This window comes from Rana temporaria, chromosome 1, assembly GCF_905171775.1.
Source record: "Rana temporaria chromosome 1, aRanTem1.1, whole genome shotgun sequence".
Lineage (NCBI taxonomy): Eukaryota > Metazoa > Chordata > Amphibia > Anura > Ranidae > Rana > Rana temporaria.
The window spans coordinates 434,318,697-434,345,656 of NC_053489.1; the positions used below are offsets into that span (position 1 = coordinate 434,318,697).

The window sequence follows — 26,960 nt, forward strand, 5'->3', positions numbered from 1 at the left end:
TTGGATCTATTATCTGTTGTTCTGTAGAGTTTCAATTAAAGCCTAATGTTTCTAGGAATACATGGTGTACTGCTTACCTTCTCTTTGCAGTATACTGGGGGAGCATTTATTATACAGCATGTTGATGCCAGGTTGGCTCGCTCTTCCGCTAACTCTTCTGCTTTCTTTGATGTTGGTTGAGGCACCCTCCTGCTGAGAGCTTTAATTAACCTGTGACAACAAACACATCCGCATTCATTAGTACTAGTTTTGTACATCAGGCCATGCTTTAAGCTTAAACTCGGTGGCTGTCTAATTATGGCAAGGAACCAAACTATAAGTAATTAGCAGCTCAAAAAATGAAAATAAGTGTGAACAATATTTATTTTAATAATATGGTTGTGTGATAACAGTTTTCTAATGCAAACCAAAGTATATACGCATTTAAATAATTATTACAATAATTTATTAACTCATGATAATAGTTATGATATCCAGAAATATCCTTTATTGTATGTTTTTTAATTGATACTACCCAGTATTACAGTTTTACGTTTTCTCGTTATCAGTAATGTTATTCATTTTTTGACAAAATATTTTGCTTTAAAGAATTTAAATCGTGTCTCTGGTTTGTCTAACCTTAATCTGCTTGCAATTTCATGTTATGTTATCTTGTGCCACAGTGGTATTTTCATTCACTTTCATGGTTAGTGCTATAATTGCTGCAATGCTAAATAATTGTATCATTTTATCTATCTCCTATAAACAAAAACTCCACACAAAACAATATTAATGGTACAGTGAGTAGCCTGATTGCATCTGGTGGTGGACATGGACAGAAGATAGTTCCTGTGTTGAAGTATTGTTTGGAAACCCCTTGCAGTATGGATCTTTGCAGACCTTTATAACTGCACATGCTCTCTTTTGCTAAGCAGTTGTATTTTTATCAGTGGGCCACATGGCCTTTTTTTTTATTTTCATCAAGACCAATGTAGGCCTAAATTTTCTTTGGAAGTTATAGAACGTATATAAACCCAAATATCCACATAGTTGTTTGAATAGCTCCCCTTTGTAAATGTAGCTGTGCAAGTTTTGTTTTCATTATGGTGTTAATAATAGTGTCATAAATACCTGTTATTCCTGCCAGTTCCTGCTCTATACCTGTAAAAAGCTTTTCTAACAGGTTAACCAACAGCAATTAGTTCTGCAGAAAAATGATGTTCCTGTGTCTTCATCCAATCCACTGAAGTTGGTGCCTCTTGCTGGTTGACTGACTGCTGCTCTGACCATTTAGCAGCTGAAATAAGAACTTCCTGTAAATGTAGGAGCAGGAGTAGGTGCTTCGTCCACTAATCCTGGAAACTAGCTTATCCTACAACCCCGCATCACCCTGATCACCTCTGACTAGTTCGGAAAGTCTCGCTACGCTATGTCCCCGACCAAAGCCCAGAAGGCAGCTGCAGCTAAACTCGCTCAGTTTCACAGAATGGACGGGGGGAAGATGGCGGCGCCACGTGTGAGACTCAGCCTCCGGCTAGTGGAGACACTACTAAACCCCTTGAAGCCATTACTTTATGCCGGACATCATTAACGATGCAGATCGAGGAGGTCAGGATGGATATCTCGTTAATCCGCCAGGATTTCCAGAAGCTGCGCGACAGAGTCACAATGGCAGAGACTCGGTTGGGCCATCCCGCCCTTACAAACGGGTTCTGAATGTATGCAACTCCAAATTAACCAGCTATTGGGCAAACAGGATGATATGGAAAACAGATTGAGGAGATGCAACCTCGGTCTTCCTAAGGGTGCAGAGGGTAAGGACCCGACCGCCTTTGAGGAGCAACTCCTTATTACCACCTATGGCCCGGGAGGCGCTCTCTGCCACCTTGGCGGCCGAGAGAGCTCACCGTATGCCGGCTAGGCCTCCTCCGCAGGCTTCCCCCCGTACATTCATATCTAAGTTCCTTAATTACAAGGACCGAGATGCAGCTGTACGCCTGGCCAGAGAGAAGGGCAACATCCCCCACGGTAATGGAAGAGTGGCTATATTCCCCGACTTCTCTGCTGATGTCCAATGCCGCAGACAGAGCTTCATGAAGGTGAAACGTAGACTGCCGATCAAACACCTGAAATACTCCATGCCATTCCCAGCCAAGCTACAGGTAGAGTCAGATGACCGAGCCAACTTTTTTGAGGATCCTGAGGAGGCTATTACCTGGCTTGAACGTCGAGAAGCTTCGGGAGGTGCAGCGCACTGATCGCCATGTTTATCCCACTGGGTTCCCTTCCCTGTGATATTGCTCGGGCCATGCCTTGTCCTCCTTCCCCACGTAAGTACTGTGCAGTTGTCTTTACCCCATGGACTGTCAAGTCACGCTTTGCCCCTGGCTCCCTTCTTGCCACGGGCCACCCCTGTGCCATTCGGTTATTATATCCTTTGGAACCGTACTCCACCGAGATACAATACTGCCACAGAGAGGGATCTCGGGTGCCCAGTTACCCTTGTGCAGGCTCTGCTTATTATTGCTATTTTCAGATTTTTCACAACGATAGTTACTCCTTTATTTTTTATCAATGAGACTCCAGTTTTACTGTTGACCTACCAGTATCATGCAAAGTGCAGTCCATCCAGCAGGACACAGGAGCATCCCTGGGGGGCTGGACATGGAGCCCTGCTAATTGTTTGTTATGGGCTCTGTTTCACAAGGCTGTCCTTGAGCAGGGCTATGCCATCAGTACAGCAGCCATGTTTCCCTTTTCTTTTTTCTCTTTTTCTGTACCTGCTGCATAAGTTTCAAGTGACTGCTCTGTGTCCTTGTGTACTGATTTCCAGCCCCTCTCGCCTGAAGCATTGTTTTGGGTTGATGCCCACACCAGTTTGGGAGGGTGAAGGGCGGGGAGGGGGGGAGTTTATACGTTTTGGAATGGCAATATTATGTTCTACAAAAGTTTGCAATGGACGTGGAATGCTGCTATTTTTACTGAACTCTTTGTGCAGTCAGATTTAATGTGTAATATATTGCTCTTGAGTTCTGCTATTTTTCACAATATACTTTTAATCCACTGTGATGTGTGCATGCCCAAACTTCATTACATATGTCGATACCTAGACTATGGCTAATATAAAATTTCTTACATGGAATGTGAGGGGCCTCCGAGACAAAGTCAAACGATCGGCAGCCCTCGCCTTCCTTAGGAAGCCAAGAGCGGATGTTGTGGTGGTAGTTGAGACTCATGTGGAGGGGCGGCTCCAGATGGCACTCTGTTGACCATGGGTTGGGTGGGCCTTTCATTCCACCCACATGTCCCATGCTCGTGGAGTCTCGATTTTGGTGGCCAGGTCACTGCATTTTGAATTATGTGATGTTTCCTCTGACCCCCAGGGGAGGTATGTCTTCCTGAATGTCAAAATATATGGAGAACCCACCCTTCCTAATACTAGCATTTTATGTTCCACCTCCTTTTAGTGCCACAATTATTTTGGAAGGTTTCACGTACATGTCCCGACACCCCACGATCCAGGCATTCTGGTTGGGGGACTTTAATGAAACACTTAACCCCAATCTGGATAGACTCATGCGATTTTCCAGGCTTCAAACCAATTTTAATTTAGTGGCACTTGGAGGCATCTAAACCCCCAAGTTAGGACATACTCCTTTTTTTCGTCCACACATAATACTATGTCTTGCATTGACCTCGTTCTCCTCTCCTGATCATTGCTCCCACGGCTACAAACCACAGCGTTTGGCCCGAGACTCCTCTCCGACCACTGTCCATACTGGGTTACCATTGGGGTTCATGTTAACAAACCACCTAGCTCCTGGCGCCTTAATCGCTTCTGGCTCTCTCTGCTGCCAGAGGATGATAACCTAAATGAGTTTAAACAGTACTTTTTAGACAATGATCCCTCTGCCTCCCCTTTGGTAGTTTGGGAATCATTTAAAATTCTTGCCTGATCAACCCTTAAATCCGCAATCAATAAGATAAAGGGAGATTTGGCCGCAGCCTTTGAGAAGGCCGTCACTGAATTGACCAACACAGAACACCAATACGCATGGGACCCCTCTCCTGCCCAGGCTGACTTTCTGAAGTTGTAAACTCAGGTAGTTAACCAATTGCAGAGAAAACTTGCTGCAACCTCTCTTTTTCTAAGCAAACGTTTTTTGAGCATGGGGAAAGGGCGGGCAAAATGTTAACATACATGGTACATAGCGAGGACCAGCTCCCTGTGGTTATATGCCTTCATGGAAGGGAGGGAGGGTGCATTACAGACCCCCCAAGTGTCACCTCTCAATTTCAAACATTTTTGGCAGAGTTATACACATCTCGAGCACCCCCAGATGAAGTGACGATGCAGGACTTTCTTATGGGTGTTTTATTTCCACAATTGATGGAGGAACAGGTGTTTCTACTAGAAGCGGCCCTTACTACTTATGAAAAATCTGAGGCCATACCAAGCTTTGCCAGATCTAAAGCCCCTGGGTTCAGATGGCTTACCCATCGAGTTTTATACACAGTACTGTGAACTACTTACCTCTAAACTTCAATCCCTTTTATAATTATCTCTTTGACCTTGTGCTGCCACCATCAATGAGAGAAGAAATTATAGTACTAATCCCCAAGCCAGGGAAGGACCCAGGTTAACCAGAATCATATAGACCCATATCATTACTTCAAGTTGATATTAAAATTCTAGCAAAGGTCCTAGCCAACCATCTGAACCAAATTCTTTTATCCCTGATACATAAAGATCAGGTGGGGTTTATGCCAGGGTGCAACACTTTTAATCTCAGGAAGCTTTTCATCAACCTTCAGGCCACTTATGACAATGTGGGCGAACGCGTGGTGGTGACCCTTGACACCGCCAAGGCGTTTGATTCAGTAGAGTAGGGATATCTGTGGAGATGCCTAGAAGGGTGCGGCTTTGGTACCAAATTCATTAAATGGATTAGACTCCTCTACCAGGATCCCTCGGCTTGGGTGATGGCCAATGTTTGGCCATCCGAGGCATTTGGCTTCACTAGAGGCACGCGCCAGGGGTGCCTGCTCTCCCCTTTAATGTATGTTCTGGCTGCGGAACCATTGGCCATCTCCATCCACGGTAATCCTGTGATACAGGGTCTGACTCAGGGAACATTGACTGAAAAAATTTGCATGTACGCAGATGATACCCTGTTGTTTTTAGCAGACTCGGGCCCTTCACTTCAACTAGCACTACATACAATCGAAAAATGTGGGTTCTTCTCGGGTCTCAGAATTAATTGGGGTAAATCCCAGGTCCTCCCAATTGACCACTTCTCTGCATCTAAAGATCAGACACAACTCCCTCTTCTTAGAGTGAGTGTTATGAAGTACCTTGGTATTCACATTTCTAGGTCACTGGCAGATTACTCAATATTGAACCCCTGTACACATTAATTAATTAATTAATTAATTAAAACTAAAATTCAAATATGGTCCCGCTTACCTTTGGGCGTCTGGGGTCACATAAACCTAATAAAAATGGTTTTACTTCCCAAAATATTATATATCCTCTGGCACTCTCAAGTGTACATTCCCCTTAAACACTTTAAATGCTTTGAGATCCTACTTAAACCCTTTGTCTGGGGTAGCAACAAGCACAAATTGGCCTGGCGCGCTCTCAAAAACCCCACGGATTTAGGAGGAACTGCCATGCCAGATCTAAACCTCTACTATATAGCATCTCAATTGTCCCAACTCTTCCACGTTGATAAGACTGATAAAGAGAGATTCAGCACTCTCTTATGTCCATATTGGGTGCAACACACGGCGGACCCTATTAGCGCGATAGCAATGGGTACACAGGGCACTCAAATGGTCGAGAGGACTTCCCTCTTGTACCATTACAGGAGGATTTGGGCTATTGCTATGGATACATTTAGAGATAACACCCCACTGTGGCACAATAAACACTTACCTGAGTTGGCCCAGATACCAAATTCAGAGATCTGGAGCACACGGGGGATATACTACCTACACCATCTCCTGTCGGATGGAGAACTTAAAGGGTCACTAAAGGAAAAAAAATGTTTTCCTAAAACTAATGTCTGCAAGGTAGACAGACAGAAATGTAACTATTCTGTTAAAAACAAGTAAATACCTATTAAATTCCTTCATCTATATGACCTCCAGCATTCTAGTTTCTGTTCTCTCATTCACTTCCTGGTTTGCATCGCTCGGTCATGTAAGAACTAAATTTCCCAGTATGAATTGCGGCACGCCCAGTAATTCACACCTCCTTGAAGTCTCTAACACGTAGAGAGCGTCCTGCCACACAGATGTAGTTCACAGGTGGGGGTGAGCACATTACTGACCACCGCAGTAAAGCTTCCTATCACAGTGGTCAGCAGGAAGCAGGAAGTTAATTAATAGGGTATGCCCTACCAAATACAACAAAATCTGGGATCGCTGGCTGAATACCTCTGACACTAACACTAAGGCCCCATGCACACGAGACGCTGCTAAACTCCATAACATTTAATGTTATCCTAGGTGTCCATGCACACAATCAAGTTTTTTGGCGTTTTAAAGCAGTTGGGTTTATGTCCATTTTTTCAGACGCAAAATTTTGGGTTCAGAAGCGTTTTATTTTTGCGTTTTAAACTTTGGGAGGGTCTACAATGTCTTTGAGATAAGCGCTGGCAGCCGCAAACGCGGTAAAACGCCGCTAATCGTGGCAAGACGCAGCGCAATTCGCGGCAAAAACGGGCGTTTTAAACTCCGGTTTTTGCCTTTGAAAACGTGAGTTTAGAGGTGTTTATAATTGCTTCTCGTGTGCATGGGGCCTTAATGGGTCTTAGAACACCCAGAGGAATTGCACACGTCTCACTATGTAACCTCTGGACTCACAGTCAGAAGAAATGATTGTATTCAGATATTTGACCTGGTTTCTGTTTATTGCTTTATCCATGTCGGTTTTCTGTTTCCATTGCCATAGTATAATTTATGTAACATGCATATTTAACCTGTATGTACATATTGTCATATAAACATTTTTTTGAACGTAAAAAAAAAAAAATGTAACTGTACCATTTGTTGGACAGTTGGCCTGTTACCGTTAGGCCCGCTTCACACATATGGACCTTTTATCCATTTTTCATCCATCCATTGATAGATGAAAAATGGACATCAATGCATCTCTATAGAAAAATGGATGTAAATGGATGATCATCCATTTACAACCTACTTCAGTCACCATCTGTTTTTTGGAACAGATCAAGACCCTATTTTCTTCCATTAAAGAAATGGATCTTATGAAAACTTGATGTAAATGGACAAAGGCTCTTTTTTCATAAACAAAAGGACTCTGATTTAAAAACAAACAATGTAAACTTTATCATTTTTTTTTTTCAAAAAACCTGACTGAACTGATGAAACAAACAATCGGCATCTTTAAAAGGAGCCTTACTGAAAAATAATGGCTATTCTGACAGATCAACAGATAATAAAACTATACTAGAAGGGGACATCGATGTGGTAATGCTAGTTAATATGCAAAACATGTAAATTTTTTTCATTTTGCTTAGGCCCCGTACACACGGTCGGTTTGGTCCGATGAGAATGAACCGAAGTTCATTTTCATCGGACCAAACCGACCGTGTGTATAGGCTATCGGTCTGTTTTCCTTCGGTCCAAAATTTTAAAACATGCTTCAAAACCGAACCGATGGACCGCTGCCCCATCGGACCAAACCGATGGTTAATACAGAAAAGAATCGGTTCAAAACCCGTGCATGCTCAGAATCAAGTCGACGCATGCTTGGAAGCATTGAACTTCGTTTTATTCAGCACGTCGTGTGTTTTACGTCACCGCGTTCTGACCCGATCGGATTTTGAACTGATGGTGTGTACACACATCAGACCATCAGGCCACTTCAGCGGTGAACCGATGAAAACGGTCCGTCGGACCATTCTCATCGGTTTTGTCCGACCGTGTGTACGGGGCCTTATACAGTAGTTACACATTTGGCTACATACCTAGTCCATTTCTTTTTTTTGTTTACAAAAAGCTTTATTTGGAAGACAGGAAAATGACAAAAAAATCACAGTACAGAGTGACAAGTTTATACGGTAATGGACAGATAAATATGAAGTATACAATAATGTGTTGTCAGGCAGCAAATAGATAAGGGGATACAATGACAATACCTATTGGTTGAAAAGTTGCATCATATTGTGGTCTATATCCCAATTCAAAACATTTCTCTGTGATAGGTGGAAATAATTAAACTAAACAGGACTAATAAGGGGAGAGATATATGAGACATAAATTGTTGGATGGGTTGAACAATGTTTAGGTAGAGTCTTTACGGTGGAGACCAGTAGCTCCACTTATTATTAAAGATATGTAAGCTATCTGATAGTGTATGGTGGATTCTCTCAGATAATCTGAGTGCTTCCATCCTGGATAAAACCTGGGACCAGGGTAGGACGGATGATCTCCAGTTTAGAGCTATCATCCACTGAGTGGAACTAATCAAAGAATGAATCAGTCTGTTGCAGGGTGGGGGGACATTTGGGACATCAGCATACAGTAGGCATATTAGAGGAGAGAGGGTAATTTTTTACCTAGTCCATTTCTATCAGTGTTAGCATGCATTAGTTAATTTCATAATAACTATGTGGCTAATTTTCATACATAATGCCCTGTACACACAACTGAATTCCGCTCAAGCTGTCTTGCATACACACAGTCACACCAAATTCCGACCGTCAAGAACGCGGTGACGTACAACACTACGACGAGCCAAGAAAAATGAAGTTCAGTGCTTTCGAGCTTGGGTTGACTTGATTCTGAGCATGCATGGTTTTTAGTGCGTTTGAATTCCATACAGACAAACGGATTTTCCAATAGGAATTTTTTCCGTCGGAAAAATAGAGAACATGTTCTCTATCTATGTCCGTTGGAATTTTGGACGGAAAAAGTCAGATTTGGCATACACACGGGCGGAATATCCGATTAAAAGCTCCCATCTGACTTTTTCCATCGTAAAAGGGGCATAAGTAAGTTTTATACATTTTTAAGACATATTACGTTTTTTTATTTAGTATAAGATTTTACTAAAAGCCTTGCTCTTTTATTACAGGTTAAAACATGTGCAAAAATGTTTTATAGAAGCAAGAAAAATTATGTTTCCTCTTTTTAAAATTAGTTTGATATTCTAATGTTGTAATTGTATGTGACAATTGCAGCATTAAACAGATTTCACTACAGATGCTACTATGGCCTGAAGATGGCATCAGGCAAAACAAACCTGGAATTTTTGCAACTAAATTTTGTGTTCTCTAAAAACACAGGCCCAGATTCTCAAAGGGCTTACGATGGCGCAACGCAATGTACGCCGTCGTAAGTCCTAATCTGGGCCGTCGTATCTATTCTTAGAATCAGTTAAGCATAGATATCCATTAGATCCGACAGGCGTAAGGCTCTTACGCTGTCAGATCTTATTTTTTTGCCGCTAGGTGTCGCCTCCGTTGTTTTCCCCATCGAGTATGCAAATTAGCAAAATCCGCGAATTCCCGAACGTACGCGCGGTCCACGCAGTGAAGTTACGACGTTTACGTTAGATTTGCGACGCGTAAAGTTGCCCTTGCTATATGAGGGGCAACCATTGTTAAGTATGGCCGTCGTTCCCGCGTCGAAAATAAAAAATGTATGTTGTTTGCGTAAGTCGTCAGTGAATGGGGCTGGACGCCATTTACCTTCACGTCGAAACCAATGACGTCCTTGCGACGTCATTTAGCGCAATGCACGTCGGGAAATTTTAGGGACGGCGCATGCACATTATGTTTGGCGCGGGAACGCGCTTAATTTAAATGCTATACGCCCCTACCCGCCTAATTTGAATTAGGCGGGCTTGCGCCGGGTGATTTACGATACGCCGCCACAACTTTACAGGCAAGTGCTTTGTGAATAAAGCACTTGCCTGTAAAACTTGCGGCGGCGTAACGTAAATGACATACGTTACGCTGCCGCAGTTTTACGCCCATTTACAAGAATCTGGGCCACAGATGGCAAGTAAAATCTTAACAATAGGTCATATATATCTTTAATCAAAGTATATACTATTATATACAGTATAATTGTGACTTTATAAGGGAGGCCAAAAGAACCAAAAGAGCTGAGAGTTACTCAGAACTGACAAATAGAAATAGTGTGGAACCAAGGTAATGCAATATTTTAAAACACATAGATGTGCAAAGCAATATTCAAACAAATAGAATGCCACTCCAGTTTAGATGCCACTATCTTCTGCAGCAGGGCAGTGGCTAAACATTTTTACAGGTAATACTATACTATTCTTTCATAAAAAATGATTTCTTAATGAAAATTTATTTTCAACCATAAATTTCTGATGTATTTTTTGGGCAACAGCACTCAGTGAGTGAGTTAACTTATGTGCAGGCATATATTATAAAGGTCACAATTAAAAGAGCATAAATGCACAATTAAAACAATCACAAACAGCGCTAAAAGTGATAATTCTGGTGTAAATGCTCAAGGCACCACTAATACACTATAAAACAATATTGTGTGAAGGAAATCAGTCAGTACAGGTAAAGTCCCATATAAAGATGTGGTTCACTTTAAGAAAGGACAGACAGCGTAGCACCTTCCACCCGAACTCCTTAAAAGACACCGCGTGGGACAAAACGAGCCCCCTCTGGGGTACACACTTACCAAAAAGTAAGTTATATCTGGCGATGTATATAAAGCTCCAGACTGGTATATATCCTTCAAACAGGGTAATCAAATGAATCTGTATGGAGGCTCCCAATTAATCCAAAAAAAGACAAAAACAGTGCCATAGCATAATTCCGTTTTTAATGGGTTAAAAGTATAAATAGCCCACAGATATGATAAACCCTTCAAACATTACACGTACAATATAAAAGATAAACAAGCGCATAGTCACCAACTCCTGTATGCAAGGTAGAGCGTCGTGCTGGTCCTATTACAGTCTCAAAGAGCCTAGCAAACGTTGGTTCCAGCCGAGGCCCTGGTGGAGCGCAAGCGTCACTTCCTGAGCGTCGTGAGTAGCCACGCCCTGACGCGTTTCGTCATAGGACTTCGACAGAGGGCGTGGCCTCACGACGCAATCCACCTAGTTAAATACATGTATTTAACTAGGTGGATTGCGTCGTGAGGCCACGCCCTCTGTCGAAGTCCTATGACGAAACGCGTCAGGGCGTGGCTACTCACGCCGCTCAGGAAGTGACGCTTGCGCTCCACCAGGGCCTCGGCTGGAACCAACGTTTGCTAGGCTCTTTGAGACTGTAATAGGACCAGCACGACGCTCTACCTTGCATACAGGAGTTGGTGACTATGCGCTTGTTTATCTTTTATATTGTACGTGTAATGTTTGAAGGGTTTATCATATCTGTGGGCTATTTATACTTTTAACCCATTAAAAACGGAATTATGCTATGGCACTGTTTTTGTCTTTTTTTGGATTAATTGGGAGCCTCCATACAGATTCATTTGATTACCCTGTTTGAAGGATATATACCAGTCTGGAGCTTTATATACATCGCCAGATATAACTTACTTTTTGGTAAGTGTGTACCCCAGAGGGGGCTCGTTTTGTCCCACGCGGTGTCTTTTAAGGAGTTCGGGTGGAAGGTGCTACGCTGTCTGTCCTTTCTTAAAGTGAACCACATCTTTATATGGGACTTTACCTGTACTGACTGATTTCCTTCACACAATATTGTTTTATAGTGTATTAGTGGTGCCTTGAGCATTTACACCAGAATTATCACTTTTAGCGCTGTTTGTGATTGTTTTAATTGTGCATTTATGCTCTTTTAATTGTGATCATTTTTTTATCATGTCTTTATTGTTTTAAACGGCTGCTCCCATCATCGTAGTATACAGATTCTCTGTCATCTACGCCCTTTCAGTTATTAGCTTATTGCAATCAGCTTATATCCAGGTTTGGCGCTGGGAGGTGTTCTGTAGGCCTTCAGTACACTTTTTTCGTTCATATATTATAAAGGGTTGCAACACAGGAATTACAATAAATACTGCAAATAATACAAACATTATTGCTTGGAGAATTAAGCCTTTTGCATGTCATTAGTATGAGGTCCAAAAAACAGGGCAATAACAAGCAGATCGCATTTTCACACAAACTATGTAAGCCTGCAGAACTATAATAATTTAAAAACAAATTTGTTCACTGTGACACCTGCAGGTCACGTGTTTTAATCTCCATACAGTGGCAGACGGACACCAAATGGCCCCTGTGCAAGAAAAAAAATTGGGCCCTTATTCAATTATTGCGTAAGATGCTCTAAATATTTTCATTAACACTTTCTGTTTCAAAACGTTCCCAAGCATTTTCTAATCATGTGCTAAATGATAAGGCCCGGTTCACACTAATGTGAGTTCATAACGAATGTGATGCGTCAAAAACATTCTAAATTTGCACATCATCCATAAAGTCATTGGGCCAGATCCACATAGATCGTCACCGGCGCAGCGTATCTAAGATACGCTACGCCGCCGTAACTTACTTGGCTTTGTTTCAAATCCACAACTTACGCACCATAAGTTATGGCGGCGTAGTGTATCTCTGGCGGCGGAATTCAAATCGGCGATTAGGGGGCGTGATTCATTTAAATGAAGCATATCCCCGCGCCGAATGAACTGCGCATGCTCCGTTTCAAAATTTCCCGTCGTGCATTGCGCGAAATGACGTCGCAAGGACGTCATTTTTTAAACTTAGACGTGACTTAAGTCCATCCCGATTCACGGACGACTTACGCAAAAAAAATAAAAAATAATTTGGACGCGGGAACGACGGCCAAACTTAACATGCCAAGTCTAACTATACGCCGCAAAATACCAGCTTTAACTATATGCCGGAAAAAGCCGACTAGAGACGACGTAAGAGAATGCGACGGCCGCGCGTACATTTGTGGATCGTCGGAAATAGCTAATTTGCATACCCGATGCGGAAAACGACGCAAACTCCACCCAGCAGACGCCAAAGTATTGCATCTACGATCTGAAGGTGTACGAAGCCGTACGCCTGTCGGCTCAAACCCAGATGCCGTCGTATCTTGGTTTGAGGATTCAAACTAAAGATATGACGCGGGAAATTTGAAAGTACGCCGGCGTATCAGTAGATACGCCGGCGTACTCTCACTGTGGATCTGGCCCATTGTTTTCAATGACAGTCGTTCACATACATGCGTTGAGATTCCTCTACGAATGTGATAAAAAAGGGTCTTGTGTGAGTTTACAGCGTTGCGTTGCGAATTTAGTCTCCATAGACATCAATGTAAATCATTTTGGAATCGCATTGATGGTTCACATATGTGCAAATTCCACCACACTAGTCTCCACAAAAAAACAGGAAATACACAGGAAGTTTACCCCTTTTTTTTTACATTATGATTCCATTGGCTAGAACATCAATCGCAGAATGTCCAACTACAGAATGAATGCTAACAAAGTCCCTTGTAGTCGCTGCAGAAAGTGCATGTTACAAGGTGACAACTCAAGGCAGCAACTTAGAGACATGGCATTGTCACCCTTTAAAAAAGTACCTGAATAAGAATCCTATTAGCAGAATAACCATATACGTTATTGATAGCTGTAGATTTAAATAGACTAAAAATAACCTTTGAAATTGCTTTAACATGTTAAAGGTTACATGAGATTTCAGAGATTGAGCATCTATTTTAACCACTAGCCGACCAGCTGCCGCAGTTTTATGGTGGCAGGTCGGCTCGGCTGCGCAAAACGATGTAATATTACGTCATCTCACATTTCAGCCATGTGGTGCCGACGCTCGTGCCCGGCGGGTGCAATCACCGCCGGACACCCGCGATCGCTTGTTACAGAGCGAGAACCGGGAGCTGTGTGTGTAAACACACAGCTCCCGGTCCTGTCAGGGGGAGAAATGACTGTTCGTCTGTTCATACAATGTATGAACAGCGATTTGTCATTTCCCCTAGTCAGTCCCACCCCCCCTTCAGTTAGAACACACCTAGGGAACATAATTAACCCCTTCTTTGCCCCCTAGTGTTAACCCCTTCCCTGCCAGTAATTTTTTTACAGTAATCAATGCATTTTTATAGCACTGATCGCTATAAAAATGCCAATGGCCCCAAAAATGTGTCAAAAGTGTCCAATGTGTCCGCCATAAAGTCGCAGTACCGATAAAAAATCTCTTCTAGTAAAAAAAATATTAATAAAAATGCCATAAAACTATCCCCTATTTTGTAGACGATATAGCTTTTGCGCAAACCAATCAATAAACGCTTATTGCGATTTTTTTACGGAAAATACGTAGAAGAATACGTATCGGCCTAAACTGAGGAAAAAAAATAGTTTTTTTTATATATTTTTGGGGGATATTTATTACAGCAAAAAGCAAAAATTATTTTTTTTTTTCAAAATTGTCGCTCTAATTTTGTTTATAGCGCAAAAACTAAAAACCGCAGAGGTGATCAAATACCACCAAAAGAAAGCTCTATTTGAGGGGAAAAAAGGACGTCAAAGTTGTTTGGGAGCCACGTCACACGACAGCGCAATTGTCAGTTAAAACGACGCAGTGTCGAATCGCAAATGCACACTGGGATATGTACACGGATGGCGCATGCGCCGTTCGTAAAAAACGTCAATCATGTCGGGTCACGAGTAATTTACATAAAACACGCCCCCCCATCCTCATTTGAATTAGGCGCGCTTACGCCGGCCACATTTACGCTACGCCGCCGTAAGTTAGGAGGCAAGTATTTTGTGAAAACAGTACTTGCCTCTCTGACTTAAGGCGGCGTAGCGTAAATACGATACGCTACACCGCCTTAAAGGTGCGGTGCCCTACTTGAATCTGGCCATAAGAGCCCAAGAGATGCAATAACACCTGCCTTGCCATACTTTTTTGGCACTGTGGGGTGACTATATAAATTATAGTACATTTTAAAGAAAGCCTGCCCAAAGTCAGCACAGCCCTCTACCAGGACATTCTAGAGCACTTCATGCTTTCCTCTGCTGACCAGCTTTATGGAGATGCTAATTTAATTTTCCAACAGCACCTGCCCACACTGCCAAATATACCAATACCTGGTTTAATGACCGTGGTATCACTGTGCTTGATTGGCCAGCAAACTCACCTGACCTAAACCCCATAAAGAATCTGTGGGGTATTGTCAAGAGGAAGATGCACATGAGCTGAAATTCACTTTCAAAGAAACCTGGGTTTACAATTACAAAACTCAGCAGTGGCACAGGCTGATCGCCTCCATGCCACGCCACATTGATAAAGTAATTCATGCAAAATGATCCCCGACCAAGTATTGAGTGCATACTATACTGTACATGGACATACTTTCCAGTAAGCCAACATTTCTGTATTAAAAATACCTTTTTCATTGGTCTTGTGTAATATTCAATTTTTCTGAGATAATGAATTTTTGGTTTTCACTAGCCGTAAGCCACAATCGTTAGAATTAAAATAAAGACATGCTTGAAATATATCACTCTGTGTGTAACGCAGCTATATAAGATATATGAGTTTAGCTTTTTGAATTGAAATACTGAAATTAACTTTTTGATGATATTCTAATTTTATGAGATGCACCTTTATGCCATGTACACACGAGTGGAATTTCCGCCAGCAAAAGTCTGATGTGAGCTTTTCATAGGAAATTCCGACCATGTGTATGCTCCATCAGACTTTTGTTGTCAGAATTTCCGACCGGGAAACGTTTGAGAGCAGGTTCTCAATTATTCTGCCGGAAAAAAATCCTATCCAAAATACATTTGTCTGTATGCAATTACGACGGGAAAAAAAAAACATACATGCTCGGAAACAATTTGACGCATGCTCGGAAGCAATGAACTTATTTTTCTCGCCTCATCGTAGTGTTGTACGTCACTGCGTTCTTAACGCTCGAAAGTTCAGAGAACTTTTGTGTGACCGTGTGTATGCAAGCCAAGCTTGAGCGGAATTCCGTCGGAGAAACCATCTAACTTTTTTCCGACGTAAATTCCACTTGTGTGTACAGAGCATTATTATATTAAAGTCAACTTTATTTGCCATTTGAGGGAGAAATTTATTTTAAAGGATAAGTTCACCTTGTAACAAAAAATAATAAATGCGCTTTTTTTGCAGATGACAAAGTGTGCATTTACTTTTTTGTTCTGGGAGCCTAGAAAGCATTGCACCAGCAATCAGCAGATCACTGATACAATGCACATCTCCAGCAGACTGTCAGTTCAAGCTGTCTGCCCGCACATACAGGCAGGCGGTTTTACACCAACAGGATGAATCGATGAACTACCACAGCGTTAAACAGAGCGTCAAAGTTGTTTGGGAGCCACGTCACACGACAGCGCAATTGTCAGTTAAAACGACGCAGTGTCGAATCGCAAATGCACACTGGGATATGTACACGGATGGCGCATGCGCCGTTCGTAAAAAACGTCAATCATGTCGGGTCACGAGTAATTTACATAAAACACGCCCCCCCATCCTCATTTGAATTAGGCGCGCTTACGCCGGCCACATTTACGCTACGCCGCCGTAAGTTAGGAGGCAAGTATTTTGTGAAAACAGTACTTGCCTCTCTGACTTAAGGCGGCGTAGCGTAAATACGATACGCTACACCGCCTTAAAGGTGCGGTGCCCTACTTGAATCTGGCCATAAGAGCCCAAGAGATGCAATAACACCTGCCTTGCCATACTTTTTTGGCACTGTGGGGTGACTATATAAATTATAGTACATTTTAAAGAAAGCCTGCCCAAAGTCAGCACAGCCCTCTACCAGGACATTCTAGAGCACTTCATGCTTTCCTCTGCTGACCAGCTTTATGGAGATGCTAATTTAATTTTCCAACAGCACCTGCCCACACTGCCAAATATACCAATACCTGGTTTAATGACCGTGGTATCACTGTGCTTGATTGGCCAGCAAACTCACCTGACCTAAACCCCATAAAGAATCTGTGGGGTATTGTCAAGAGGAAGATGCACATGAGCTGAAATTCACTTTCAAAGAAACCTGGGTTTACAATTACAAAACTCAGCAGTGGCACAGGCTGATCGCCTCCATGCCACGCCACATTGATAAAGTAATTCATGCAAAATGATCCCCGACCAAGTATTGAGTGCATACTATACTGTACATGGACATACTTTCCAGTAAGCCAACATTTCTGTATTAAAAATACCTTTTTCATTGGTCTTGTGTAATATTCAATTTTTCTGAGATAATGAATTTTTGGTTTTCACTAGCCGTAAGCCACAATCGTTAGAATTAAAATAAAGACATGCTTGAAATATATCACTCTGTGTGTAACGCAGCTATATAAGATATATGAGTTTAGCTTTTTGAATTGAAATACTGAAATTAACTTTTTGATGATATTCTAATTTTATGAGATGCACCTTTATGCCATGTACACACGAGTGGAATTTCCGCCAGCAAAAGTCTGATGTGAGCTTTTCATAGGAAATTCCGACCATGTGTATGCTCCATCAGACTTTTGTTGTCAGAATTTCCGACCGGGAAACGTTTGAGAGCAGGTTCTCAATTATTCTGCCGGAAAAAAATCCTATCCAAAATACATTTGTCTGTATGCAATTACGACGGGAAAAAAAAAACATACATGCTCGGAAACAATTTGACGCATGCTCGGAAGCAATGAACTTATTTTTCTCGCCTCATCGTAGTGTTGTACGTCACTGCGTTCTTAACGCTCGAAAGTTCAGAGAACTTTTGTGTGACCGTGTGTATGCAAGCCAAGCTTGAGCGGAATTCCGTCGGAGAAACCATCTAACTTTTTTCCGACGTAAATTCCACTTGTGTGTACAGAGCATTATTATATTAAAGTCAACTTTATTTGCCATTTGAGGGAGAAATTTATTTTAAAGGATAAGTTCACCTTGTAACAAAAAATAATAAATGCGCTTTTTTTGCAGATGACAAAGTGTGCATTTACTTTTTTGTTCTGGGAGCCTAGAAAGCATTGCACCAGCAATCAGCAGATCACTGATACAATGCACATCTCCAGCAGACTGTCAGTTCAAGCTGTCTGCCCGCACATACAGGCAGGCGGTTTTACACCAACAGGATGAATCGATGAACTACCACAGCGTTAAACAGAGCCATGGTAGTTCATTGAGAACTACAAGCCGACATCCACAAAGGCTGTTGGTAATTGTAGTCCATTCAATCACAGAACACTGGCCAGTCCTGAATGTGGGTGTAAGGCCTCGTACACACGACCGGATTTCTCTGCAAAAAACAGCAAGAAAACTGCTTCTTGCTGAGATTCCCGTCCGTGTGTACGAGGCATTCAGGTTTCTCATCTGGAAATCAGGCAAGAATCTTGATGAGATAAAAAGAGAACCTACCGGGTTCAGTGTTGTACAGGGAAATCTGGATGGGTTGAGGGGTTCAGGGTTCTGTAGAGTGGATCAGTGTGGGGTGATAGGTACAGAGTAAATTGGAGGTGCAGGAAGAGGGGAGGTCTCTTGCTCAGGGTCAGGGAAGGAGTAGAGGGCAGGGAATAGTGTCGGAGGGACCCCGGGTCTAGGGTTGCAACCTCATCAATTTAAAACAAAAACACATATTAATTCCACAGGTTCTGTGGCTAATTGTATGCAGATAAGGCACTAAGTGAGTTTAATGACCACCTTAATCGGCCACAGAACCTTTGTAATTAATATGCATTTGGTTTTAAAGGGAATGAGATGGCAACCCTACCCAGATCAGAGCTCTATGTACTGATCACAGCTGGGCAGGGAGGGGACAGCTGGTACTCATGATTTTGACAGCAGCTGAGTCTAATATCTTATTGAAGCATATCCGCTTGACTGGGGAATAAGCTGACACTAGGACGGAGGAACCTTGGGACTGGGACACACAGGAGGGACCTGGGAATCACTTCCGATCTGCTGTTGCAATTCTATGTCAGTCACCGAGGGCCTGGCACAGCACTGATCACCAAGATCTGCCGTACCCCAGATTGATTGGAAGCTGGCACCGCTATCTCTGACCCAAACCTCCATCCACTGCAAAAATCCACTGCCAGCTTCACTCCTCCACCCACTGGACAACCGATCACCTTCTACTATGCTACCCTCCCTCCCCACCACTGCTACCCACTGAATGACCATAACGACACCTTTCACTTCTCTACTCTACTTAATACACTGCCATACTAAATTGTATCTCCACACTCCACTATAAACTGTAATACTACAGACTACCATACTGTTCTACTGTACTACACTCCATGCATTGCACATTACTAAACGGTTGTACCACAATCCTCCATACATTGCACTATTGGGCCCCACATCAATAACTGTGCTGAAAAACTCAGCTTATACTCAAGTATATACGGTATACAAAATCAGGAACAAGTGTGATATGTTTGAAAAGTCCATAAATCTTGTTTCGAAGAAACTCAGGTCTTACACCATCACCACTGCCAATGGCTTTATGAGACAACACCCGGTGAATAAGGTAGAAATTCCTACTCACCAGACCACCATGATCACTTTAACTAAAAAGAAGGTCAGGAGGAGCTTTGTATGGTCATGGATCTGCAATCTTTTACTAGTACACACCAAGAGGAAAAGCCTGGGATCTGGTTGTTACTCCACCGCAATGTCATTCAGAAATAAAATGAAAAAGCAGGGCAATAGCGTATTTCTGTTTTATTAAAATAAATAATTAAAACATATGCCAAATGTGCCTTGCCTCGTCACTAGAGGAACACTGCATCTGTTACCAAAGTCGAGATGAGAAGCAGCCGTCCCGCTCGTGCTGTGTTGAACCAGCGTGCGTTCCACCATCGTTGTATACAGTAACCGTAAGTGGCCGGAAGAGAAACCGTGACTGGGATACGCCTTGACGTATGTTTCGTCGTTGTGTACTTTTGACTTTTGTACTGACCATACGAAAATCGGACGTTGAGCTGTTGTTCGTCAAAAATGTACTGCTAATCCAGCTTTTTTTTACAAAAAAATTAGAATCGGATGTCCAAAGAAGCATACTAACGGTAAGAATTTCAGACGACAGGCCATCGAATGACAACTCCCTTCCGAAAATCGCATTGTGTGTACAGGACTTTAGGCCTGGTTCACACCTATCCATTTTTTAGTGCATTTTCAGTTTTGCAGAAACATACTACAGTCCATTTAACATGCTTTCCTATGGATGTAGTTCACATATATGCAATTTATAGAAAGGGTCAGGGACTTTTTTTTCGGGTTTTTGGTTCCATAGGCTTCAATGGTTTAAATATGTGTTATGAGAAATGCAAAATGCAACCTGCATAAGTGTAAATCAGGCCTAAGTAGCTTGTGAATTGATTTAATATGTTAATGGCAAAATGACAATTTCTAACCGGAAGGTATTCACTCTTGAAAATACTTTAGTGCATTGCAATTTGATTGCTTCACATTATGTTATCATGAAACACACATTTTCAGTCATTTTCAGTACATTGGCCTCTTGAGCTTTTTGCTTTTAAGGGTACATTATTACGGCACAAGCCGGCAACAAGCAGCATACTTCATAACTACAACTTTCTACAATAGCAGTTCTTACCTTTGCTTGAATTCTGAGAATGGATATTTATGATAATCTCCACACAGTTCATTACCTTCACTGACATAATTTTTAATTTCATCATTTAGCTGTGATTTCTGAAACAGAACACAGATGCTCATTTGTTGAGATTTGCTTGAGGCTGGGAAAATGAAAACTGTGTCTTAAATGTTAGGCTTTATGCACACTGGACAGTTTGCTAAATCTCCTAGGCTCCTTTCCTCCTGGCAACAGAGCTTTGGCAGAAAAAATGCTTGACACTTGTAAGCTAGTGTAATACATTTAGGCGCATCAAGCTCCTGAACGTTAATTCATTTCATTGGCCAGAATAATAATTTATTCTGGCTATTGAAATGAATAAACGCTTAAGCACTTAACTTGACTAGCACTTTGTGGTGCGTTTAGCCACATTTACATGTGTTTAGGCACATCAAGCTTTGCCAAAACTCTTCTGCTCCTGAACTCACTGATTAGAGGCCTCTAAATACCCCTATGAGATGGGTGCATGGACACATAGACTAACATGTAGGGGGGCAGAAAACAAATCCTAAACTCCACTTGGAGCAGCAGAAAAAACATCCAGTGTGCATGAGGCCTCAAACTTTTGATGAGAGCTGATGTGCCTAGATAAAAGTTTTAGATCTGATGTCAGCATAAGTAAAAGTTAAAGTTCCACATGACATCTACATAGTGGACTTTCAAAAATAGCAGATATGACAGCCTGATTTACACACAAAACAAATGTACATGAATGCAAATCATCCCCACCAGAGTCAAACAGCCAAATCATACTCTAATAGCATTTAAAACAAGTACATGTAGCACCCTCTACTTAGGTAAGTGCTAGAGTTAGGGTTTCTGTAGTGTAGGTAAATGTAGGCAGGCCTAGAAAAAAGCTAGGCCTTTTTGTTTTGAACTGTGGGGGGAGGGGGGTCTGGGAGTGGTTTAGAGTAGGCTGGTGACTCACAGAGGTCATCATCTTTTGGTTACCTCCCTCTGGCTTCTAGAGGATTCTAAAAGAGAGAAGGGGAAAAAAGGTGGAGCTGTCTGGGGTGTTCTAAGGAGCCCTGGATTGGCAAGGGGCAGGCCTCCTTAAATACCCAGGGTCAGCCCAGCTGGGGAGGAGAGTTTGGGTAGAAAAACTGGGAGATGGAGTGCTAGCTGTCAGGGCCTTTGAGGGAACTCCCCAGTCTGGGGGTTGACCGTGGGCCTGGAGCTCGGGAGTGGAAGGGACACTCATACAAACCACAGGGGTGTTTTTGACCAGGAGCAGGACAAAACAGTGGAAGGTACTGCCAGGCAAAGTCTCCAGGAGGGATCCACTAGGTGTCGGTGAGTGGCAGGCACAGTCTGGAAAACTGGGGAGGCATGCCAGAGTGGACTGGAAATGTGCAGTCTGAGAGGGATGTAGAGCCAGTGGGAGGAGACTGTGATGCCATGGGCAGTGGAGTCGGGCAGTTGCAGCCAGAAGGGCTAACAGGTCCTGAAGAGAACTGGCTGGGATCAGTAGTCCACAAGGACAGCTAGCGTTTAACCAATTTAAGCTTTCCTAGCTACAGCACAGATGCCCACAGTCCCTGCCTGCAAAAGGCATTTCTACAAGGCCTGGCTGGAACCAGAGTCAGACCCCATGTGCTAGCTGTGCCTGAGGAGAAGTAACATGCTAGAGAGAAAGAGGAGGTAATAGTCTGCAAGCAAGTTTGTGCAAGAAGAGTGTGAAGTGTAAATATGTACAGGGAGCGTACATAGTTCTGTCCCAAAGCAAATGTTTTTACGCAAATTCTGGGCATCTCATAAATCCCCTAACCCCATGCAAGTTATACTCCCTCAATAAAAACACACAAATAAAGTTAATGGACTATTCATCGACTGTGTGCTTGAGAAAGTGAATGCCGGGCTGGGCAGGGTGACAGGCGGACTACAACTTTCAGCACCCCCTACAGGGGTACTGCTACATACATGATGCTAGTGGAGATCAACACATGTCTGACAGTATACATAGGGTTAATTTACAAAGAAATGTTACTGAACGTATGCCAGCTAATTGAGAACAAATCTAAAATAAAAATGGGATGTTCTCTAATGTTTTTGGTAGTTCTCTTATATATGTTAGCTATTTTGCATTCACATTTCCTACAGGAATAAAACTGCATGATGTACAAACTAATGTAATTGAAGCTGACTGTGAAAAACCACTTAATGTAAAAAAAGAAAACATAGTGGCATGTTTTTTAAGGTTATCACAGTGCACATTTATATACTTTCCCACTGGCAACTGCAATCACAATTTCATATGCTGCTGCCTGTATATGCATGCTCTAATATAAAATACCCATACATGAAGTGCTATTAAAAGTAAAAACATATTACATTGCAGCAAACCTGACCATAAATGTGGTGGCTGCCTTAGTTTACTTTTTTTAGGCTCTTTTATTCTTTTATTTTTACCTGTACTTTACTTTCTTTAACAGACCAAGCTGTCTAGTAAAAGTGGCAATTAGAGGGTTGATACAAACATTTACCATACCAAGGGTGCTTGCAACGGTCAGACTTTATTCTTTCATGTAAAACTTTTGTCCCAAAATAGAGAGAAATGTGTTGATATAACTGCTGAAGTGTTAGTTGCAGTTGGACTTGACAAAAAAATCTTTAAACCTGCTACTGTATCTAATGCCATGTACACATGATCATTTTTTACGATGAAAAAAGTCTGGAAAAACTGATCATGTTTGGGCCCCATCTGACTTTTTTCCATCGGTGTAAAAAAATAGAACGTGTTTTACATTTTTCCGATCGGAGAAAAATACACGCATGCTCAGAATCAAGTCGACTGATGCTCGGAAGCATTGAAATTCATTTTTCTCGGGTCATCGTAGTGTTTTACGTCACCGCGTTTTGGACGGTCGGAATTTAGTCTGATAGTGTGTATGCAAGACTAATGAAAGTCAGCTTCATCGGAATTCTGACGGAAAATTCTATCGGAAATCCAATCGTGTGTATGTGGCATAACACTACACTCTCCCTAGACTCACAATGCTGCTTATTGCTCCTCCTTCCAGACTGGGGACACCATAAGGCAATAAATGTGCCTCTTTGGATCTCTAGGTAAAAAAGGATACAAAAAAGCCTAAAAAAAAAAAAAAACTGCAACCACCACATTTAACCACTTGCCGACTGCGCTATAGCCTAATGACGTCTAGTTCTGGGGTACCGTCATATGACAGCATAAGGAGAGGAGAAGAGAGCTGATAACTGGCTTCTCTAAAAGGGATATCTACACTGATAATCAGGGTACTGATTATCAGTGTCCTGTTTATCAATGAAGTCCCACCAGTGCTGCAAATCTGTGCCCACCAGTGCTGAAAATCAGTGCCTACCAGTGCTGCCAATCAGTTGTCATCAGTGCTGCTAATCAGTGCCCATCAGTGCCTCCTTATCAGTGTCACCTATTAGTGCCACCCATCAGTGCCTATCAGTGCCTATCAGTGCCACCTATCAGTGCCCCTCAGTGCAGCCTCATCAGTGCCCCCTCATCAGTACCCACCAGTGCTGTCTCATCATTGCCCATTAGTGCAGCCTATCAGTGCCCATCACTGGAGCCTCATCAGCCTCATCAGTGATAGAGAAAAATGTGCTATTTGCAAAATTATGCAACAAACTATAAAAAGGTTTTATTTTTCTTTCAACATTTTCACTGCAAATACTGACTCTTTGCATAAATGTCATGTAATTGTCGATAAAAGCCTTTGAAACGTATGAAGTGCGTGTAATTATATTTCACTACATCACAGAAACAACTGAAACAAAGATCTAAAAGCAGTTTAGCAGCAAACTTTGTGAAAATTATTATTTGTGTCATTCTCAAAACTTTTGGCCACAACTGTACATTAAAGTGGTTATAAAGGTTGAATTCTGCATTAGGGCAAAAAAGCTTTTGAGTTCAGCTCCAAACGCCCCTTAGGCCCCTTTCATGCAGGGGCGGCGTCGGTGGTAAAGTGCCGCTATTTTTAGTGGCGCTTTACCGTGAATTTTGCGGTGCTATTCAGCCGCTAGCGGGCTAGTTCAGGGGCATGGGCAGCAGGACAGATAAGTAATTGTTTTCTTTGCAAGGAGCTCTTCTTTTTCGCTTCTCCCACCGGACATTCTTTGATCTGAAAATCCAAAGCGCTGGGTGAAACATTGCTGGACAAACAGTGGTTGTATTTAGTCAGACGCAGCCACTGCTCAGGTATTCCAACAGCCACGGGGGCTGGCCATCAAAACACAATAGATGGTGGGAAGGAGTCATCAACCCATGCTATTAACTGTGGAGGAAGGAATCAGGTACTGGTACTTTTTTTTCCCAGTGTATGGCTGGCTTACGTGGGCCTTTTGGGCCAGATTTACAGAAGAGATACGACGGCGTATCTACTGATACGCCGTCGTATCTCTGTTTCTAACTATGCGGCTGATTCATAGAATCAGTTACACATAGCTAGCCCTAAGATCCGACAGGTGTAATTGAATTACACTGTCGGATCTTAAGGATGCAATTCTAGGCCGGCCGCTAGGTGGCGAGGCCATTGCGGCCGGCGTAGAAATTGCAAATGAATACTTACGGCGATCCCCGAACGTCCGAACGGCCCGTCGATCTAACTCAACGTTGTTTCCGTCGAGTTACGCCGCGTAAAACTAGGGCTGAGCCCTAGTTGTCTTAAGCCATGTTAAGTATGGCTGTTGTTCCCGCGTCAAAATTTAAACATCAACGTCGTTTGTGTAAGACGTCCGTGAATGGTGCTGGACGCCATTTACGTTAACGTCTAAGCAAATGACGTCTGTGCGACGTCATTTAGCGCAATGCACGTCGGGTATGCGCAGTATGTCCGGCGCGGGAGCGCGCCTAATTTAAATGGCACTCGCCCCATTCGATTGGGCCCGCCTTGCGCCGGACGGATTTAGGATACACTGCCGCAAATTTACAGGTAAGTGCTTTGTGGATCGGGCACTAACTGGGAAATTTGCGGCGGTGTAACTTAAATCGTTTAAGTTACGTTGCGCCCGGGCTACGTGAATCTGGCCCTTTGTTTTTTGCCTCAAGGTACCATGTTCTGACTTGGTTGGAAATCATCCAGGATAACTCAACTAGATGTTGGTGATGTGATAAAAAAAAGAGCATGTTTCTTCTAACTATTGCTTATGCAGTGACACTTCAATTTGAATCATACTCCAAGTATAAAGGCTGTGGAAAGGACAACATGCTTGTGTTCAAGCGGTAAAGAAGTCACAGTACCTTCTTATCCAGACAAGAATTTGCATTTTCTGAACTGCAGCATTTCTTCACAATCTCTGTAACAGACTCATACAGCTTTTCAACAAACACTTCTGGCAGCTTAGTGTTTCTCCTTGCTATCTCATACATGTACCTGCAGATGAGAAAAAGACTGCCGAGATAAAACAACTTTTCTTTCATCTGGTAAATTAAAAATATGCCTTCTTCAAAACAAGCATGGATATAGGCGATTAAGTATTATTTATGTTTTTCCATTATGTTTCGTCCTTAAACCAGATTATGAAAAAGTATTTTATTTTATTGTATATCCTGTTATTGATTTAGGAAAATATTCACAAAGGCTTTTTCTAGTACAGATGGATTAAAATAATACTTTATAGCTTTCCTATATTTTACTTCCAGTACATATACAGAAAACTGATTGCAACTTGCAACCATCAGTGTATTTTTTTGTCACGTGGCAATTTGTGGACTTTGTTTACAGTATACTCTCTATTTGATTGAAGGCCCTTTCACAGACATATCAAACAATAGTGGGACCTTTGAAGATCTATTTTTTTCAAACCTACGGTAATGCCGCGTACACACGATCGGTTAAACCGATGAGAATGGTCTGATGGACCGTTTTAATCGGTCAAAACCGATGGTGTGTGGGCCCCATAGGTTATTTATCCATAGGTTAAAAAAAAGCAATCTTGTCTTAAATTTAACCGATGGATTCCTAGCCGATGGGAAAAAAACGATCGTTAGTAGGCACAACCATCAGTTAAAAATCCACGCATGCTCAGAATCAAGTCGACGCATGGTTGGAAGCATTGAACTTAATTTTTTTCAGCACGTCGTTGTGTTTTACATCACCACGTTCTGACACGATAGTTTATTTTTAACCGATGGTGTGTAGGCGCGACGGACCATCAGTCAGCTTCATCGGTTAACCGATGAAAACGATCCATCGGTCCGTTCTCATCGGATGGACCGATCGTGTGTACGCGGCATTAGTTATACCTGCACACACCTGCAGCAGCTTCTGTTGGCACTTCTATAACCAAATGGTGGCTTCTCTTATTTTAGGACTGGTTCACACCAATGCATTTTTTAGTGCATTTTCAGTTTTG

At 42.3% G+C, this 26,960-nt stretch overlaps 1 protein-coding gene across 2 annotated transcripts in view; it reads right to left on the reverse strand.

The window, feature by feature from the left end:
- The window catches only part of GC (GC vitamin D binding protein), a 164,484-nt gene that overhangs the window by 22,993 nt on the left and 114,531 nt on the right, over positions 1 to 26,960 (reverse strand). For both annotated transcript variants that reach the window (XM_040326097.1, XM_040326104.1), the window contains 3 exons: positions 25,846 to 25,978; positions 20,577 to 20,674; positions 78 to 210 (listed from right to left, as the gene is read on the reverse strand). In XM_040326097.1, the coding sequence (XP_040182031.1) occupies positions 78 to 210; positions 20,577 to 20,674; positions 25,846 to 25,978 (364 nt within the window). The remainder of the gene's footprint in view (positions 1 to 77; positions 211 to 20,576; positions 20,675 to 25,845; positions 25,979 to 26,960) is intronic.